Source organism: Thermobia domestica, chromosome 3 (genome assembly GCF_964235325.1).
Source record: "Thermobia domestica chromosome 3, izTheDome1.hap1.1, whole genome shotgun sequence".
NCBI classification, from domain to species: domain Eukaryota; kingdom Metazoa; phylum Arthropoda; class Insecta; order Zygentoma; family Lepismatidae; genus Thermobia; species Thermobia domestica.
The window spans coordinates 282,301,900-282,324,507 of NC_137456.1; the positions used below are offsets into that span (position 1 = coordinate 282,301,900).

Genomic DNA, 22,608 nt, shown 5'->3' on the forward strand with positions numbered 1-22,608 from the left:
GACAAATATTGCGCATTTACTAAGTAACAATGTATCCTTGTGAAATATATTTATTGATAAGGAGTTAAGTTAAAATAAAATTATAATTTTAAAATTTATAAAAATTAATTAAAATAAAAATAAAAAATTACAAAATAAAAAATAAAAAATTACAAAATTAAAATTAAATAAAAAACATTAATAAGTTATTTTAAAATTATAATAAAATATAATGTTATTTAAGTTATTATTTTGTTTATATAAAATAATAAACACAAACATGTAAATTTATATTATTATAATAACAAAAAACAACAAACAATTAAATTGTAATGTAAAAACTATTATAAAATTTGTTTGTTATCAACAACACAATTTTTAAAATATAACAAATCTGTCAAATTACAAAAATAAACATCTAAAAATTTTATCTGTTTAATAATCATTACAAAAATATAAATTTCAGCAATAAAATAAGCAAACACATATAAAAACATAAATCAAAATAACAGTTTAAAAATCAACATTTTTCAAATAAATACTCTACCAAAAATAAAACTAAAATCAATAAAAAAATCAAAATCAAAATAAAAACTAAAAACAAATAATTTACAAATCATAATAAACTATTATCAATTATTAAATTTTACAGTGATTTAAAATTCTCACTCCAAATAATTCCATCAATACAAATCATAAAAATTTCACTAAGCTACACCTTATTTCAAAAAAACAACCAACATCTTCAACTTAAAAAAAATATATATTTACTATCTAATCATCATTATCAAATAAAAAAATCAAACTTTATACATTATAATCTAATAATATTTTACATATCCCACACACATCAAAAACAATTACTTTAATAAAAATACAAATTTTTAATAATAAAATTCGTCATTATATTTATTTCCTTAAAACAAATTTACTAAATATTTTCTAAACATTTTAAAAAATGTTCAAAAAACAATCTCCCTACTTTCAAAGCTACGCTATTACTATTAAAAACACCAAAAGGGAGGTTGACATGGTGGAGGCGCCGGAGGTTTTCCAAAGGGGGGTTAACAATATATTCAACTATCAATTGAAAGCAAAAAACTTCTAGTGCTAATTTTTCCACCCAACTAGTCATTTAACTAACTTGGTTGATATCTTTCCAATAACATATTTGGATATATCTGGACGTATATTGATATCTTTAAAACATTACACATTTATTAATATATATGGAAAAAAGTTGAAAAAGAAAAGAAAACAATGGTAAACTTGCGGAAATAATTTGTTATTCATGGCTTAGTAGAACTGACAAGAAATTAATAGCAATGCAACAATGATACTGTATGTTTGTACTTCGTGGTTAAGGAAGGTTGACATTTCCAGCAACCAAAATGTCTCACTTAATAAACCACTAGTACGATAACATAGTGGATCATTTAACTTGAAATGATCTTTTAACTTTCAGGCTAATAGAAAAGAAATCTTTCAGTTTTACGTCATACGGTTGCCGGCTAAGTTAAAGGAGACAGTGATGATGAGAAATGAATGCAATGGTGGAATGAATTAAGTGGGAAGAAACGGAAGAACCACGAGAAAACCCATGGACACGGTGTTTGTCCACCACAAAGTCCACTTGGTGAGAGTTGGGATCGAACCAGGAACCCGACGCATCAGAGGTGAACGTTCTACAACTGAGCCACCGCGGCCCCTTTAAGACACGCTGAAATTTGCAGGGTGCAAATATCGGCAAAGGGACATTGTCTGACATACTCTCCAATGTCCCTGGTTAACAGTATTTCTGCAGCAAAGCTGTATGAAAACAGTATTACCAACCCAACGTAAAGCTGCACTTTTATCAAATGGCACTACATCAGGTTACTACATATTCCAAATCTACATGTTAAACAGAATCTTATAGTACTACACTGATTGTTCAGTGTTACAAACTAAGAGCGCCACAGCATCATAAACATACGAACTTTGAAGTCTTCTGGAACTGTAATAACTCAAGTGAGGCGGATGAGGCAATGCACATCTACAGTACCTTAGTGTCGAATACTATGACGTTAAACTAAAATTTCATTTCATTACGAAATTCAAACTGAAGAAATAAGCTGAACAGTGTATTTATTAATTTTGTGCAATGTCAAATTTATTATTTTTTCTGTAATCTTTGTACCTCATATCAGAATTTAAAGAATGCCTTCGAAGTGAAAACTGATTAAAAAGCCCAAACCCGAGATGTGTTGTAGGTTTTAGTGTCACTGTCAATATGATTTCCTTTTTATAGAATCCTGGAGCCATGACTGATTTATATATGCATAGCATACAATGACTTAAGAACTAATTGCCTTTCGAAACTTACCTGTAGATCCATTATATTTCTTTCGAGTTCTAATATCCTATTATTTAATTCGATAATTTTGTTATCTTTATACAACATTTGTGCATATACTTCTTGCATACTTTCCGGTCCCTGTTAAAAAAGTAAATAAATAAATAATTAAATTAAAATAATAAATATCCTCAACGGGAAACTAAATTAACATCTAAAGTCAAAAGATTATTTTTGAGGTTTCTGTGACAAAAGTGTTTTGAAGAAGAAATACTTTCGGCAAAGAAACTTTTAGTTTTTTTTAATACCTAAGCAATTTCCATTTTTCGCTAAAATGTTAAAAATAATAATTTTATTTTAAAAAATATACCTCATTTTTATGGTTAAAAAAAAAAGAGTCCTGAAAAACCTTTCAAGGAATTCACTTCATACATATTTATCATACACAAACTCCGTTACATAGCTTTTAAGAATTACTAACATAGCTTTAAACAGGGGTAAAAGTGGATCTGAAAAAGTGGGGGACGGTAGGTAGCGGCATGACGTCCCGCCGTCCGCCTGCCTATCTTTGCCCATTGTAATTTTTTTTAGGAACTGGGGGACACCGTACTTACTTTTTGGAGGTGGGGTACGGCGTCCCCCCGCACTTTTACCCCTGGCTTTAAAGATATTTTACCGCTCTAGTTATATCACCGACATACAAAAATTATGATTAGAACTTTAAAACGTTCTCATCATGAAATGTCCATCGTAATCTTCACAAAGACCTTAAGTCTCTGAGGTCACTCACCATTCGCATCATGAGAATGTCTGGTGCTGCCTGACATAAGGAATGCTTATGGTTGGAAATATTGCTTTCTTCCTGCATGCCTTGTTCTCAAATATGGACACAACTTATATTCAGTCCCATGGCTTGAGGTAACAGCTACTGAACCCGTTGGTGACATAAAACACAATAACTGCTATACTACGAGTTTCAAAATTGTGTTCTTTGGTGGACTTCGGACGAAATTCAAACATCTTTTTCACTAAAATAAAGTAAAGCCATCATAGGGCATACCCATGCTACACCAAACAAACACACGACTATGGCACTCAGGGTCTTGGGACCTTTCTAGGAACTTGTAGCTAGCACATTTCCTCTCATTTTGTCAGCTGAAATGTCTCAGATAAAAATATTTTCGTCAAAGAAAAGTATTTCCCAATTATAATTGTCCGGATTTATTTAATAAACTTCATATATTATTTCACCGATTCTCAACTATTTAATCGAGTTTATAAACAAATGTAAGTGACAACTATCATGTCACTTATCACTGTGATAAATTGTATATATAGAACAAACCAAAAGGAATATTTCTACCGGATTAGCTGAACATATTTGCGTTACTAGGACTCTCAGTACTAGAAATTGAAAAAAGCAAAAACTACGACTGAACGTAGAATAAAGGGGAGGCCTTTTATATTCACAAATTTAATCCTGAACTCAATCTGGACAAACGGGAAATTAATCCAATATAGAATGATCTTTCTAAATGGTGTATCCACTGGTTGGAAAGAAAGAACAATAACCGGACAATCTTTAGTGTGTTTAAAGTGATTCAACTGCCACAGTGTCCGTGAACATGAAATGGCTTATTTGCTTCGAATAATTATTTTTATCCTTTCCATTTTCCAGATTTTTTTTTTTTTTTTTTTTTACCTTTTTAACTTTATTTTTCAAACTTCAAATCAGCTTATGATGAGGGCCATGTCCTCGAAAGTGACACTGTTTTGTGAATTATAGTGGTGAGAATGAAGTATTATCTTTTACTTGCTACTGAATAATTCTATTAAAAACTAATCCAATACTTGAATTCTCTGCTTTTTATTTTATTTTATTTTCTCTACACTTTTTTCTTCCTATGTGATCAAGCTTTTAGCGAAAACGATTGTAGCGTATCCTCCAACTTTTCCTTAGGCGATTAGGTTCTTTTACTAATATTTCTGGTAAGTAATTTATTTGTTTATTCCCACATTGGGATTCCTTTGTTCTGACCAAGAAAACACTTACCTCTTTGGATACAGCTTGCGGCTTCGTCTCCGTTTGATGCTGCTCCTGAGTTTCAATGCTCATTTTTAATGACTGTATCACACTGTCTCTTTCCGAGAGTTGGTTACGAAGCTGTTCAACCATATCTTCCATGCCTTTCCTCTTCTCCGATAGTTCTCTTTCTCGCTGCTCGAATTTTAGCCTGTAAAAAATACATGCGAATCGAATTTTGTAACATCACACAACGGACACTTATGCTGTGAGCACAAGCTATATGCTAATAACTAAAAGGTTAACTGTAATTACAAAAGCATAAGAACTAGAAAATAAATAAGTAATAGTTACGGAAGAATTTTTGGAACAATCCCATCCTGACAAATATAAATTCTAATATAAGCTAATTAAATACTTGATGACTTTCTGTTCTTTTCTCACTATCTCTCCCTTTTCTTACTTGATGAACTGCTTATATGAACTGACCGCATTTTTTGCGAGACGGAAAATTTCACTTGGTTCAATATATATACAGAGTGTTCATTTATTATGTAGACAAAAGCCACTGGTGAAATCCTCACACCTAAACAATAAAAACAAAGTCCATATAAACATAGGGCGAAAAACGCGTTATTTTAAAGTTACGAGATGCCGAAATCGAGAAAATTGTAACTTCGAGGCTGCCTAGCTCGAAAACTATGAGATATCAAAGGCGGTTAAAAAATATTAGAGGAACTAGTACACTCTCTATCTAAATACCTATGATTCAGAGTTGGATTGTACCGACGCATATGATTTTAGAGAGAGAGGTGGAAGAGCGAGACCTATACCGCAGCTTTCTCTATAAAATCCGTTGCGCTGATACATCCCAACTCTGAAATATGGTTATTTAGATCCAGAGTCTACTAGTTCCTCTAATATTTCTTTAACCGTCTTTGCTATCTCTCATAGTTTTTGAGCTAAGCAGCCTCAAAGTTACAATTTTCTCGATTTCGGCATCTCATAACTTTGAAACAAAGCGTTTTTCGCACTATGTTCATATGAACTTTTAGTAATATCCACATTTAAAAAAATCAATTAAGTTGTGTTCAGACATTCATGAACATCAGGTTAGATTACGAAATCTTAAGTATTTGCCTAGTTTGATGTTTTTCATTTAATTTATTCGATGATCAATTTTGGTAATTAACTTAAAATAAGAGGTGTGGTCGAAAAAGTTGAAAACTCACAAGAACCAAATTTCTGGGTAAAAACAATTGAAATTACAAATTAGTATATAAAATTGCATCTCCCAACCTCCTATCCAAAATTCAATTTTTAAATGATATTTATTCAATAACTTTCTATGCTTATACTGTTAAATATCATCACGATAATTAAATTATTTTGAGAAAGCTGCATATTAACATTTAGTCTATTGTGTGGCTCTTGTAAATATTTATGGTGTTCTACCTTTAAAGTACATTGTCAGCAAGCTCCAAGAAATAAGTGAAAAGAAACAGTAAAAATGAATTCTGATTATATATATAATCAGAATTATTAGCAGGGAAAAATATTACTGTCAATACAATATATCTTATAAATGAAACACATAATTGCCAACGAAAATGGTATCAGTTTGGAGTTGTTTTGTCAACCAGAGTTTCTACCGACGTAAAAATTGAAAAAATGAAATGAAATGAGATCTTTGAGTTTTACGTCCCACGATTATGCCGGCTAGGCTAAAGGAGACGGTGATGATGAGAGATGAGTGAAATGGTGGAATGAAGAAAGTGGGAGAAAACGGGAGAACCTCGAGAAAACCCACGCACACGGTGTTTATCCACCAGAAACTTCACTTGGCGGGGGCTGGGATCGAATCCGGGACCCCAAGCACCAGAGGTGAACGCTCTACCACTGAGCACCGCGGCCCCGACGTAAAAATTGAATAAAGATCTAAAAATAGCACTAAAAGAATTCTTTAACATTTTAAAAATCGTTTTAAGCAGGGTTAGAAAGTATCTTTACCAAAGGATCTGCCAGAAACCTCAATACTGCGTTATATGTTCACAATACTACACGCTTCAGTTTATCCCTCTTACTAGAAGTACTGTACTAAAAATCCTTTTAACATTCGTACTATTTTAGCAAACTCCATTTTTCATAATAGGAATATTACGAAAAGTGAGCAACTAATACTTAAGATAGCAACACAACAACTGAAAACTTTGAATTTATTACTGAAATACGTCGACTATTTTGTATTGAAGAATATGAAACAAAGAAAATAGTTAACGTTAAAAAAAGTACCAAAATTATATATTCCATACAAGTTAAACTATTCTTTAAAAATTAATTCGGTACATTTAATGAGGTCACCACTCTACTTGTGATCCAATACTTGTCTAGATTTAATTTTCGTTATCTGCTTACAATTTCAATACAGCAATTTAGTAATTTTATACAAAACTAATGATGTGAAAGATTATTTTATTCTCGAAACTATGCTTGCAACAATGTAGACGATAGAAGACATCTATAGATATTTTCCTTTATTCCCTTGCATATTTTTATCATCTTGTAGTAAATTTTTCTTTGTTATTTGTATACTCCAGACGAGAAATACAAGCCGTGTAACGTGAAAGCCTAAATAATACAAGTATTTACAGGAATCACGAATCAGGTAACTTATCATTAGACATCGGATTTTTATGCACTTGAAACTCATGACATACACGCAAATATGCTCTTCAATGTGTTAAAATATGCACTAACAATGCAATAAAAGAGAGCATTTTCTAACATGCAGCAAACTTATAACACAGTGATATGAAAACAAGACCTTTAGTTTTTCTCCACATTTGTGTTTTAGAATTATTTACTTTACACGAAATAATACGAAGTTCACTTTTCTACATGATTCCACTGAAAAAAAAAATCGCTTCTAAGGATGTACTCTCTACGTAATTAGCCTTACATTATATTAAAAGATGCTTCTCTTCATTTTTTGGTGTCTATGACATTTGTAGCCAGAAAATGACCTGTTATAATTAATAGATGTTACTGGACAATATTTATAGAGAGGAGCAAGTTTAGTGTCTATATTTTCTTGCAAGCTGAAATTTAACTCTTGAACATATTGTTTCATGGCTTCAATTCTTTTGCAGTCGGAGTTTCTCGCAATAACATCCGTCATTTTTTTCCCCACATACCGCTGGAATTTATCAGAAACTGACGGCAGCTCGTGCTGAACTTCATCAACTAAAACTAAGCATTCACTGACCAGCATTCCTCGCGTCTCTTGTCTCTGAATTGATGTCGACACGATATTGCAATGTCTTTATCATTATCAGATTTCCCTTAACGTGTTGGCAATCGTAAGCATCTCTGCAAACTAAAACTGGATTTATTCCACGCAAAAAGCATACATCTGAAATAAAAACTCATAAAATATGCTGAATATGCTCGTAAGCTCTAATATGTGCTCTAACTTTTGAAATATGCATTTATATGCATTATAAAACTTCGAATTCTAGGTGTATTATTGTTGTTGCAAGTTCCTACAAAGTTTAACAGACATGCATATAAAGAAACAAACTGTGCAATTGCAAAAAAAATCCAATGTCTACTTATCATAGTGCATCCAACGCTCAAACCAAGTGTTTATACTTTTTGGAAATTAAAACAGATGAGTTGATCGTTTAATTTGCGCTTAATATTGTCAGTACTGCCAAAACACATTACTAATTACATGTGTAGTACTATATATACGAGAAAGGATCAATAAGCAACACGTAACTTATGTAGAACAGAAAAAAGGGTAAAAGATAGCAAACATACAAATTAAGGGATCACATGAAAGCTATTTTTCAACACAGCCGCCAAGTTTCTCAAACACATTTCTCCAATCATGGCAAGTTTCAAAATACCCTGTCCACAGAAGTCTATCTTTTCGGTACACCCATCTGCGCACAACTGATCGACTTTGCACCGGAGTTGAAACGTTAGCCAGTCAAGAATGTCTTTATCAGGCCAAAGAACATAATAATAGTCTGAAGATACCAGACCAGGATTGTACAGCGCGTGCTCGAGTACCTCCCGCCTAAACTTCTCAAGTTTCTCACGGACAGAAGCAGTAACACGGAAGTGTGCATTGTTGTGAAGGAGTTTGATACTTCCAGCATTAATATGAGTGCACTTGTCACGAAGCGCACGACGCATCTTTGACAATGTTGCTTCATACAATACTGCATTTAAAGTGGCTTCTCGTGTTAGAAAAAAATCAACAGAACCCTCTGCATATTACAGAATACAATTATAAGCACATTTTTCGTAGACTGAGTCATTTTGAAACTGATTTTTGGTGAGGAATCAGTATGTTCCTATTTCATGGATTTCTGCTTTGTTTCAGGCGTAACGTAACTTGTAACAATACTTGCCATGTCTTCTTTAGTGTACCATGTGGTCCAGGCATTTCATTTGCTATTGTAATGGACGTGTATGATATACTTTGGCACCCATCGAGCAGTCACTTAACGAAATCTCTATTTGTTATGCACTACATCATATACTGCACCGTACGAAATGTCGAACGTGTACGACAATGTTCGAAGATGGATTTGCCGGTCATTTCCTTTTCAATGGTTATGACCTTGATACTGTTACTATTACTAGACGCCCAGCAAGTGGCAAATCCGCAAGGTTTACACGGCTCTTTTCTAAGAATTTGCACCACCTGGATATGTTGCTACGGTCCATACATTCTTTCCCATAGACGCACACCATTTCCCTGTGGTTTGAATTTTGTCCTTTGGCCTACAAGAAACGAACTATACTTCTCTGTACTTCGTAAATAGACGAGTGTAACACACGCGCTGTTTTTCCAGTAGTTCACGCTGCTGCCGCTAGATATACATCTAATTGAACCACTGTCAACTACAGTATGAATTCCCAAGTAGTTTTCATTCAGTTTTCACGCCCCAGATCAGTATTGGGCAACACTGTTCATCTGGTGATTTTACCCAATATATGGTTAGGTGTCCCCCTCCCTATAGTTGCTTCGTGCAGTTAGGTTCTCTCCCTCTTTTGGTTTCTCCGTTATCAAGGTAGAACATAATAAATGGTACACTCGATATATGAACTTTTAATAATACCCACATTTTTTTTTTTTTTTTTTTATTTTTCAATTAAGTTGTGTTGGGACATTCATGAAAATACTGATGTGTGTCACTTAATGCTTTACGCTCATACTAACAACTTAACTACTTGTAAACATATCTTAAGGTTTCCAGTGCGTACACGAATGTTTAGCTATTGTGTGTCTGCTTTTGTGGTTGCTGACGTCAGAGAAGGTGTCCATATTACAGTATTTCAAGTCTGTGTTGAGAGCTCCCATGTTGGAGTTTCTTTAGTTAGAAAGAAAAAAGCGTCGTACACTTGTCTGTCTATGAATGATAAAGAATTTTTGATCATTTCTTTATCAAATATATCTACAGACAAGCTCATTCGAGACTCTTTCATTCGAATGAATAAATAAAACTTTAATATGGACACTCCGGTTTGAATAGCATATTGACACTTTCACCGACGTCACTAACCTTAACAGAAGAGGCGCAATAACTTTAGATATGGGAAAATTCGCACTGGAAGCCTCAAGATATGTTTACAGGTATTAACAAGCTAATGCACATTGTATTACCTGTGCAATTGACTCCACCCAACCATCTCCATTAAATCTACTTTTTTCTTATCTATGTTTTTAGAATGCGGAAAATGGTTCTCGAAAATTCTACGATTAAATGATTTTTTTTAATGGATTAGTAAAACAACACAGCAAAGCATTTTTTTAAAAAATTAAAGATATCTCTTCAAGCTGATTAATTTAATACTGGTACCCAATTAAACAGAAGACGCTTTTTTTCATTATTCTAAAACAACGGAATTATTGATGTGAAATTGTGTGCTTAACACGTTTAATACTGACACAACAGCCATTAGAAGCCAGAGTACTAGCCAGCTTGAGGAACTAATGCCTATGTTGATGTGTGGTCAGAACATCGGCTTCCTTTGCCATTAATACAGGCTTTCCTGAATGAGGTTCGCTACTTCTTTCTTTCAAGCAGTTTCCCCAATTGTTCTCACGGCGCTGGATGGACGCCGCAATGCCACCACTATCTGGTGATTACGAACGGTCGCCCATATTCTGGTGTTCCTCGGGCGTTGGCTTTATGAACAGTACTATATTTATATTTCTGGCTTATAGACACACTATATATATATTATTTAAAGAATTTAATAGGGATTACAGAATAAAATTTACCTATTCTCCTCTAATTGTTTTCTTAAAAGTAAAGTTCTAGCTTTCTGCACTTTTTCACTAGATTTTGTCTTCTTTTCTTCTTGGGATGTTTCTTCTGATAAAGCTTCCTGTTGTAGCGGATCATCTTTTTTGGTCTCAGACTTTTCCTGTTGGGATTTCTGGGCATCTGCGGAAGACTTTGAAGATTTGGCCTGGTGCTGGGATTTAATGCGAGACAATCTGGCAGCATACTCCTACAGAACAAATAATAATAATAATAAAAGTAAAAATTTTCACTCACTGAAGTATCCAAACGTCAAAACATAACGACGCAAATAAAGGGTTAAAAAGTTTATTTATAGGCCAGGAACAACGATCAGATAAATACTGCATTTTGTCAAATTCAGAAATCAAAGCATTGAGAGCAAGTGTTTAAAAAAATAAATAAGTAAATATAATGTTCGCTTGCTTACCACAGTTTTGAATCATATTAATCTACAGCTTGTCCTCTTACATTATATCACACATACTGTTGTTTTACTTTAACAGCTAAAAATATCGCCAATTTTTAATTTCCACTTTTAATTAATTACTTTGTTTTTGTTTTAACCATCAATTACCGATAAAAGTATTGAACTAGTGTTTGATCATGTAACACGACTCTATTTTTCAATAAATCAGGTTTTTAATACATTACTCTTTGTTTATAATAATAATAATAATAATAATAATAATAATAATAATAATAATTATTATTATTATTATTATTATTATTATTATTATTATTATTATTATTATTATTATTATTATTATTATTATTATTATTTTGTTTGAAAACAGTTATAGCTACAGTCAAGGAAGCCATAAAAAGGATACGGAATTGTTGGGAATATGAGATAGCAGACCACACATTTACCACATATGACCAAGAATAAGAAATCTTAAATTGTGTTTTCCTTTCACAGAATTCGATGCTTAGCTTTTCAAAATATAAATTTCTTGTTTCTAAGCATTATCTAATTGACAAGTGATTGAAGTTGCCAGATCCCCAATCGCACTACTTATAACAAGAAAACAAACAGCAAACAATAACATAAAGTTGTCCACAGTAAAAACATTTATTTGCAAATCTTCTTTCTTTTTCTGCCAAGTGAAACTCGCCTCTTGTTTTCTCAGCACAGAAATGTACGCGCACACAACAGCGTGAAAATAAGTAAACAACTAAAGTAATAATCTACTTTGCTTTCTCATTTACCTAACTAGATGCACATAATTACCAAGTTATTATATACTATTGAATAAAATATTTGAGTCTGATCTTATTTATTCTTTCTTTAGTATTTATGTCCACTTTAACGCAATTTTTAATTTCCATTTCTTATTAATTAATAAATTTCATTTTTAAAATCCCATTTTTAATAAACTTAATAATAAATGCAACATTGTAAGTTTTCATTTAAAATGTAGAAAAGAAATATAACCTGAAATAGTGCTGTTTGAAAAATACTTCATGTTGGGTTGGAAAAAGTGTTAACTTTGTGGTATCGCAGAGTATACCAAACAATGTATCCCTGTTAATGTTTGCATGGTACAAAACTTCTCAGTGTGTGTTGTTTTTCCCTCATTAGTTTAAAAATTACATGAGCGTATGAAGATAAATGGTCCATCCCGTATATGTATGAACTGAGAGTTATTGGTGCTTTCATATTCTGAAAGACGTTTGCTCTTCGTATGTAAAAATTCTTCCCGCACCTTTTCCTAGAGCAACTCGGTGGCTACACCGCTCCTGATCCTTTCCTTGAATTAGGGATTCTTTATTCCGAAAGGCTACACTGAAACTGCATGCAAAAATATACACGAGTTAAGTCTTAGTGGCTCTACTTAGATCAATTGAGCAACAAATAACATAAAATACTTCTAATCAGAAAATATTTTACGAAATAAAATCTTTAGCTTAACATCCTCGATTATCCCTCTCAAGCTGATGAAAAAAAAAAAAAAAAAAAGTAAACGAAAGTAATACGATGACGAAACGAAACTAAAAACAAAACGCACAGACACAATATTGTCTACCACAATCCCTCAAGACCCGGAATCAAACTGAAGGCTTATCTTACTAGAGATTAGGCATCTCCAACTGAGCCATCGTAACCCTTTGTAAATACCGTATTTGCGCGAATATAGGCCGTGTGCGAATACGGTATAGGCCGCACCACTAAATTTAGTTCGAGTTGCATCTCTCTCCTTTCCCTTTTTCAATTCTCGCATAACTAAGGGTAAACTCATCATCAACAGAACAGGTTTTGCGCATTGGGAGGTCTGGTAACGTGATTAATTTAAGCGACAGTGCGAGGAAGTTCAAAGTTGATTTGTAGACTGAATATAAAAACCGTGGGAAGTGTCAAAACAAAAATATTGAGTAAACAGTCCAGATGTTACTTCAGAACTGATGGTACAAAGGCCCATATATTCTTCTGACGGTTATTTGAATTACTTCCACAGTGAATACTAGATAGCCAGTTTTTCACTGAGCAGTGTTAGGCACATTGGCCACATTTTTACATTAAACCGAACTCTTCCATATCTGACACTTAGCACGGATTTTACATTTATTCGACAAAAGTTGGTCATTTGGTTTCTGAGTAACGATGAGAAAGGAGAGTACTAATTACACAGCGAAATTTAAACTTCAATATATCAGCTATGCAAAAGAACACTGCAAGTGGGAAGCTGGACGCAGAATTGATTATCTTATCTTATATATATATATATACAGGGTGTTAATGAACTATACCGAAAAACTGTAAGAGGTGAGGTGATTCCTCACATCAAAATAAGAGAAAAAGTTCATATAGACCTATGGCGAAAAGTGCATAGTTTCAGAGCTAGGGCTGTCCAAAATCGCGAAAAAGCTAAATTTCAATAGGCCGTATTTGGAACTGTGGATGGTGGTTCTCATTAGCGTAAAGAAAGTCACACATACACAATCCAAAAGTGCATATTTCATCAATTGCCAATAGGTGTAGAGGGTATTCCCTACAGGATGTAATTCTCAGATATGTTTTCAATAGAGTTTTCAGATATACCCTGATTTTAAGAAGGGTCCAAAGTAGCCAGGAGGTAAACGTTAACAACAATGGACATCCAATGGTTCGGAGAGAAGGTGAAAGTGTTAGGAACCGGCAGCTCCATGTTTCGTTGTGTTAGGAATAACGTGTGATGATATGTAATTCGTCACGGTATATTTCGCGTTTTTTTCACTTATAAGCGTGAAAGAAATCATCGCAGCATGCGTTTTCCCAAGTACGAGAGACCGTGCTGCTGACGATCCTTAACATTTCCGACATCGCGCAAAAGGATTCTGTGTTCAATGCTATCAAGGCTTACTGTTTGCCTATTTTGGACCAATCATAAAGCCAGAGCATATCTCAAAATTCGGTTGATGGCATGTCTGGGAATTTAACCCTGCAGGGAATAATCTGTACACCCATTGAACATTAATGAAATATACATTATTGGATTGCGTGTGTGTGACTTCCTTTACTCTGATAAGGACCACCATCTAGTCCCTTGAATTCGAAATAGGGCCTTTTGAAATTTGGCTTTTTCGCGATTTTGGACAGCCCTAGCTCTGAAACTATGCAATTTTTGCCATAGGTCCATATGAACTTTTTCTCTTACTTTGATATGAGGAATCACCTTTTAAAGTTTGTCGGTATAGTTCATTAACATCCTGTATTTAAAACCTTCGTCGGTGGTGTGCAAGTGAAGAGAAACTCTTAAATAGTTTGACAAGTTGGTGATCATTTCGAGCGCAAAATAGCAAATATTCAGTTGTGGAAAAACATTTGCTTGATTTTGTAGTTTAAAACATGAAATGTGGATATGCCATTACAACTGAAATGATTCAAATTGGAGGTTGCAAAATAATACGTGTACGTGTTATTTTGAAACTTAAGATTTATGATCTTTGGAAGAAAATCTTGATTATAGGCCGCACTATATTTTTCAAGCCAAAATATAGGGAAAAAAAGTGCGGCCTATATTCGCGCAAATACTGTACTGTGTAACATGTTAAGTGACTACACACACCTCACGAGTTCTAAGCACAAGAGCAATCGTTCAATAACTGTTTCTTTGCTCACTCACGAAACTGTTTTCTTTACATATAGATTTTAATAACCTAACCAGGGCAAAATTGGTTATTCTTTCCTTTTTAGTTGTCAGCTGGCAAGAGAGATGGAGCTAATGTTTTTCCACATCTTCTTATTGCTTTTATGATAATGATACAGCTCTATGTTTAGACTGAGTAAAAAGATTTATTGCACCATTGTTATCTTGAATGCACTTTACTATGAGCATTGGACATAATAATTTGATCGATTGTCTCATTTATGTTCTTCAGTTAATCATCTAATTATGGTTGTAGCTACTACAATAATATTTTCTCTGTAAACCATGTCCGCCTTTCTCTAGCGTTGCTCCTTGACACCTACTCAGATTTTGACATGGAAGCACACATTTAAAGCTTTACGGCAACATTCAACATGGCCCCACAGTGACATACAACTAGACCTTGTGTTTAGTGATCTTTTTATTTTCTTCACTTTTTTAACACACGGATGACAAGACGCTGAGTCTTCAAAGCTAACTACCTTTATTGAATTCCATCAATTTATATTGTAAATAAATACAACATATTTTTTTTTTAAATTTTGTTTCTCGTATGTCCATGCTGGGATTTCTCTGTTCTAACTCTATCTATACGTTTTATGTGATCAATGACTAGTTTTACAACTATATCGGACAATAACGGACAAAAGTGCATATTCACTTAACGAATGTACTTGTATCGATAACTTGGAAATAAACGGCCCATGTAATTTTCTGAAATCTATCACAAACTACATTTAATTTGGTTCATTCATTTCAACAGAAAAAAAAAATATTTATGAGTAAACCATTTTCTGGCGACTATCTAAAATAAAACATTCCACCCTGGAATTAAGTTCGCTATACCTTGTGTGATTCTGAAATTATATAAGTTAGCCGGAAGGTCAAGGAATTATTATGACAACAGTGCGAACACTTTAAACCAATCAGCTCACATTCTCTTCTTACACTTTACAAAATACTACTCGCGACATTGAAATCTCACCTGTACTTGTTTCTCCCTTGATGACAACTGCTCCTCATTCTTTTTCACCATTTCTTGTAGCTGATCAATAGCTGTTTGTTGACGTTCCAAGTTTCCTTCGAGGTCCACCTCCGGCGCACTCTGAGAGGCAGGAGGGGACTCTTTACCAGAACTGGTGCCCCACCACATTGTGGCCTATGAAAGTAAAAATAAAAAAGTAAGATACTATTGAATAGTCACCTTTGTGTTGCTGTAATTATGCATTAATGATCTAGTAAATTTAAAGCGAGAATGATGCTTTTATGGTGCACAAGCTACTTTCTAATTTCTAGCGAACATCCTATTTTCAGATTGTTTCAGAATTGCAAAAAAGTTTGAAAGGACTTCTTCAGTCTGTCCGTTGGTTGGATCGGGTTTTAGTACCCTTCCAGCACCGACGCTATATGAGACGTGGATCTATAGTTTCAAGTAGAATAGGAAACACCACAATGCATTCAAATTTCAATGTTCTCCCAGCAAGAATCGAACCAGGGACACCGCGCGCCAGCCAGTAGACCAGCGGGGAGGACTTTAGGACTGTCCGTGTTTCAGCAAGGTCCCTACTTGCTCTCTGATGTGCGGTTTTGCTACGTGCGTGGTGTTTGTATTGTATTATGTTTGAAACATATGTAGCAGAATTAGATGGTCCAGCTTATGCACAATATTTATAACGATGTCCGACGGTCTCACAAAAAACTACCAACTTTTCACAATTTTAATTGGCGAATGCTATTTAGGCCAATTCAAGGAAATAGCCTCACTATAATGTTAAGAATTGCATTGCAAGAAATAAAAGTATGCGAATGGGCTGAGAATCAAACACCGGTCTCCGGTTCATCTTTCTGGTGTGTTAGCCACTCAGTCCTCTTCCAGAGATGATTCACACATCTACATTCTTGAAGGCGATATTATGCCTTAGATCACATGGGCTGTAATAGAACTAATATAACAGGCCAAATAATAGGGTTTGGTACACAAGTCATTTAAAATCTTTGAAATTCAATAATTTTTTCTGTCTTAGATGACATGGGCTGTAATACAACACAACTAATATGGAAGCCCGAATAACAGAGTTTGGTAAACAGGTCATTTCTAATATTTTTTGAAATTCAATACATTTTATTTTTTTAGTTTAACCTCGACCACAATTATGCTCCTACGCTAAGGGAAACTGGAGAACCCCAAGAAAACTCTCACACACACGGTATCTATCACAATTTCTCCTATTGTAGTACTTAGATGTTGGAGAAAGTAAGTTTCTGGATACGCTTCTTAAATATGTTTAAACAAGTACGATGTCGAAAAGATGTAACAGCGTTTTCTGACCAGCCATCTTGAGTGAGGTTTTCCTCATGTACACTAGGCAAATGACGGGACGGTACCTAACATAAAGGTCTCAGGTTGCTTCCTTTCACCCCTTCCCCGGACAGAGTGCTAGTCGAGCGATATCATCCTTCATAAGTGACGGACTTAAGGTCATGGATGTTGGTAATGTTCAGAAATATGTATAAATAAATGACTACACCTCTTGAATTTTAACCCACCGAAAGAAGCTTAACTTATTTAACCAAAATACGATATTTCTTCTAAGGATTATACGGATACAAAAAGAATTTTTTAAATTGGATTTTCCAGATCTACGGCAATTTCGATATCTTGCTTTCTCTCAGGAAACTACGAGCTTTCATTGTAAATCTCTGAAACTCTACGACTCTTTTACGACGATAAATGTGTTTTATTCAAGCTTGCAGTTAAACAGTGTCAAGGGTACTTGAAATTATCAGAGTTCTTTTCCGTCCTTGAATTATGTGCTGGAGTTCTGTATCTGGGAATATTATCTAATAACAATTTGAGATAAAACATTAATTTCGTTTTCATGTACTGCAACAGGATGAAAATATCTTTGGCAATTGTTATATGCACATAGTTAACTACTGATCGATAAAGGTAAATGCGAAAAATAGATTTGGGTGCCTGAGACAACGAGCTATTTGTGAGTACCAATACCACTGAATCTAATGAAGTTCTGATCTTTTTGATGGTGACGATCTTATAGAACGAGTGGTAGGGCATCTCTTTTATTTGAGTTTATTGCCCTTTTCAGCAGTGAGGCTATATAAGACGTGGACCTACAACTTAAGTTAGGACAAATGAAGTATTTAAGTTTGACGTCCAAGTTTATACCCTTCAGTCTAAGGGAGACGATTTTTAAGGTAAGTGAATGATGAGAGAAGAATTAGTGGAATGAAAGGGGAGGAAACGGGAGCACCCCGAGAAATTCATACACACTATATTGTCCTCCATAAACTTAGTTGGTCGGGGATAGAAAAACGGACCCCAGGCACCAAAGGTAAGCGCTCTACCACTGAGTCACCGTACCCTCCTAACTTAAGGTAGGATTCGAACCACATAACCCGTTAGGAATCGAACCAGGGCCTTCGGAAGTATGATTACGACAATTTCCTCAATAAAATCATTATGTCTAGTTCCCCCAGGAAATGTTGAGTCCCCTCGTGGAATTTGATTCTGCTTATAGGTATATCATAATCGTGGTAATTCGATGTTTATAAAGGAATGACCTTTTTCCAGGACATCTGCATGCCTTTTCTTAAGAGACAAATATATCTTCCATTCATTTCTTGTACAATTAAAGTGAAATTGTGTAGATGTCAGATCTTTAATAATCATTTGGTGATACCCTAAAGGTTTTCCAATTGTATCTACACTTTTAAGACTGCGGAAGATGGAATACAGGCTGTTTCATGACGACTTATTATAATCGTCGACACAAGGTCCACAAAAGAAGAAATCGGTTATGTTTGTTTAAAGGAAGTAATTCAATCATTTTTAATAACATTAAAAGAGTGAAGCATGGATTTATTGCGATTTTAGTGTGTTTTCCTGCACAGTTTCAGTCAAAGGTGAAGTCACTCACATGACCACAGAATCACTTTAGGATAACATCTTGTTCTTTGGGTGCAAGGATCTAAAATTGATAATGGGACAACTGAATCATTCAAAATAGTACACACCCTGCTCTTAAAATAAAGAAAATTGGCATGAATTTTTGATATAGAAAATAATTTATAATGCTGTCAATTCCGTGGAATTACTAATGTTTTTCTTAGTTTTGAATAGACGTTATGTGTAAAATCATATTCACGAAAAGCAGGATTCACATAAATGAGAATCACCCACAGTTCGTGGTTTTAGAAGATTCGTGAATTCACCAGAAACCTCTGCAAGAATCATTTTCTACACGAACAAGTTGATGAGATCAGCTTTTTCATTTTCATAAAGTGATTCTACCTCCAGGTGAGTGACTTCACCTGCTGAGAAAGGTTACAGTATAAGCGACTGAGAATGGCATTTATTATCCCCCCCAAATCCATCGATGGCTCCGGAGCCGGTACTGTGACTTGGTATAGTGAGCCGTCGAAAACTACCTCGTTTATGCGTACGCCTACCATCGCCGACGCGTCTGCTCCCTACGGACGCACCCCCTCGCTATCCTCGGGTTCCCCTGCTACGATCCTGCCCTGACTCTGTTAGATAGCATTATTTTTAGAGTCCACCTCGCATAAGTTGGTTCGTATTTTATGCACTGTAGTTTTTATAATACATGTCCACACTGTATTTATACTCATCACAGTTAAGAATAACGAACCGTAATCACTACTAAGTGAGCCAGAGGCACTACCAAGTGATTTGGAAGAGAAACTAAATAATACCCAAAACGAAAACCGTTCAGAAGAAACTCTTGGGTACGGCCATACTACCAATTTTTAAGTAATAGGAAATTACTTAAATTACAATATGAAATTAGTTAGCTTACGCTTAAAAGAAATTTAGAAAAAAAAAAAAACTGCTCTCTCTCTCAATACTCTAAAAGTTTTCATATAACGGGTACAAAATGTCAAACGTAGACGCAAGTGTAGACAATGTGAAAGGCTCGCATTTGAAACGACTATCTGACGAAAAAGAGCTCATATGAAAGAAATATTCATTGTTGTAAAGTATTGCGTCATTATAAACATTTATATATCTACAATGGAACTGCTGCTATAGAAATTACTTCAACTAACTGCTGTGCTGTGTTAATCAGTAAAAATGAGTTTCCAATGTGTTTACACACTAATATGAAGTAAGTAGAAAATTAAATTTAATCACAGTAGTTGAAATAGAAATATTTTTCAATACACGTAATTTTAACATAACGAATGGTTCAGAAAAATAACTTTCATTCAAAAAAACAAAAAAAAAAGTACCGGGTTTTCTTTTTTGGATTTTCGAAACAACGTGAATTCAAATGTAGTCTACTAATTCATTTTAACAGTTAAGTTAACTGACTTTTAAAGTATTATAAAAGTTCGAATTTAGCCGTGAGAAGGATAAGCACAAGTAGCTGGTTATAATCTCACCATAAACAACTTTGAACTCCCGGCAGAATCTGAAACTAAGAATACGCACAAACACTGTAGTTTTTAGGCTATGAAGGCATTCCGGAGCTTTAAGCCTCATTGTAGATGTGGACAACGAAAACAAACCACGTCTCCAGCCAGGATCGAACCCGAATCTCCAATTGATAGATTCCTTTACAACTGCTCACCACGATTTAAGATTTTTACTTCAAACACATCTTCAGCAAATTGTCCGATTTTCAAATGAAATCAAGATGGTTAAGAAAGACAAGTTTTGTTATAGCCCTACTAATTTAATTTTATTCCAAACAGGTCCCTAAAAACAAAAGTTCTTGTGCAGAACCTAAATGCAGACGTGCAATCTTAAGCCGCAAGACCACATAAGGTCTAATTCTGCGTAAAAATTCAATGCAAGGGTGAGCAATATTTAAGGCCACTAGATATCAACTGCACAAGAGCAGGTTTACATAAATCTCCTATGGTCAGAGTTTGTGTCCTGTGTTCTAGTGCATGCTGGGTACAGTTATTTCATATCAGATTACATAGTTATTGTACTTAAATTATATTAGGCTTAACTTTAGTAGTGCCCTTCCGTTTTTACTAAAAATTTCGGATAAGAAATGATGACTTCGAGTTCTTATGTGATCTTAGGTATGTAAGCTTGGAAGTAAAGTTATATTCAATACGAGAAATTATATGTGGAAGTTGGTACTATTTGCAAGACGCGGAAGGTTTCAATGCTTCAGGAGCATGGAAGTCGTGTTTTAAAAATTAACGTAACGTAACGCAATCTAACAATTTTTTATGGGCTACGTGTTTCTTTGTACGTTTGAAATTAAAAGGCACCTCTAAGTTGTCTCTTATATATATTATTCTTCTTGAGGCAAGTTTTACAGAAGAGGTCAAGAATCAGCCTAAAACTTTATCCCAACCCAAATTTGACATTTTAAGTCATTAATATTTTGGACTCCTGCGAAGTAAAGGGCCCTCGCATACTCTTTTTTGTGAATAAAATTTTTAAAAATATGCTATTATAATAATACTTATGTTACTTACCCACATTTCATTATGATGTGCTTAATAATGGTGCAATACGTAAGTCTTCTTTACTCACTGTCACTACCAACAGCTTTGCTTTTTGGTATGAGATTCTAAATTGCTATACATATTTAACTTTAAAAGTAGGGAATATACATTTCTTGTGTCAGTGGTACTTCCTTTGTTCATTATTACAAGGAGCATGATAGAGAAAAATCGAGAAAATTAGACCACCTGCTTTTCTAAAATAAATTTCTTAAACAATACACCTAGTGATATAATCAAATGGTCACAGTGGTTCTGTGGCCACTCACTTGCAACCAAGGACACATACAAACAACTTCCATAACAATCCAACTGAAACCAAGGGCGTAAGTCTTGCTCATTAAAAAAAAAAAAAAAAAAAAAAAAAAAAGGGCCTCTTCTACTTCTATTGTAATTAATTTCTTAAGAATGTTTAACCTTTGTTAACAATAATGTGTAATAACAGTACTTTTCTGTCTTTCATGTAATATCCTCGAATATTAGAAATTTTGTTTTTGCATAGTGCATACGTATATATATAACGTAAAAAACAAAGTTTCAAATATTCGAAATATGTTTGCTAGAAAATAGGACTAGTCAGTTTGTACACCGACTTACACGGATCCCAAAGCCAACCAAGGATTCCAAAATTAACGACCGTAACACCAGTAATAGTTCAAGCTTGTTTCATTTTTATTACTAATTAAATACACAATAAACACACAGATTAGTGCAATATTACTTCATAACCAACATACTTACCAAGGGAAACACGTCAGAACGATTGTTTAACTAGATCATGAGGAATATTAAATATTTACATCTCCTCGCGTGAATGTACAATATTCTTGACAAAGGTTGGAGATATAACTCATTCATTTTCCTATCCAAAACACAATTTTTCTAAGAATACTAACGAAACAGACGATTTACATTTGCACCAAACAGTATGAAGCACCCCTAGTACAACTTACACTACTTCCGCTTAGGACCGGAAATTGCTGTCTTGGAAACAACCCAACATGCATTTGATGGTAACAAATGAAATGTAATAAGCGTGATTAAATCATATGAAATTTAAAATTTTATGATTGTGAGAATGGAACGCAAAATTTACATTCTATTTTGCGATAATCTACATAACAATTGTAATTATTTTTTGTATCGTTTGCGCTGCGATGTTATCCGCAAATTTTGCACAATCTAATACGGAATGCGGCCTATTAACTCTTAACTTCTGTTTTTTTTTTTTTTAAGCGTTTTTCTTGAGTCTCAGCTAAGCAGCCACAGTATCATCCCTATTTACCCTAGGATCATGGTTCATAGCTCTCT

General features: G+C 34.2%; 1 protein-coding gene across 2 annotated transcripts in view; it reads right to left on the reverse strand.

Annotated features, from left to right (window-relative positions):
- Window positions 1-22,256, reverse strand: part of LOC145681095 (uncharacterized) — a 105,731-nt gene extending 83,475 nt beyond the window's left edge. For both annotated transcript variants that reach the window (XM_081752490.1, XM_081752489.1), the window contains exons 1-5: window positions 22,039-22,256; window positions 15,776-15,949; window positions 10,639-10,871; window positions 4,368-4,548; window positions 2,345-2,455 (exon numbers count right to left, since the gene is read on the reverse strand). In XM_081752490.1, coding sequence (XP_081608616.1) covers window positions 2,345-2,455; window positions 4,368-4,548; window positions 10,639-10,871; window positions 15,776-15,943 — 693 coding nt within the window. In that variant the 5' untranslated portion in view covers window positions 15,944-15,949; window positions 22,039-22,256. The remainder of the gene's footprint in view (window positions 1-2,344; window positions 2,456-4,367; window positions 4,549-10,638; window positions 10,872-15,775; window positions 15,950-22,038) is intronic.
- Window positions 22,257-22,608: the final 352 nt, after the last annotated feature.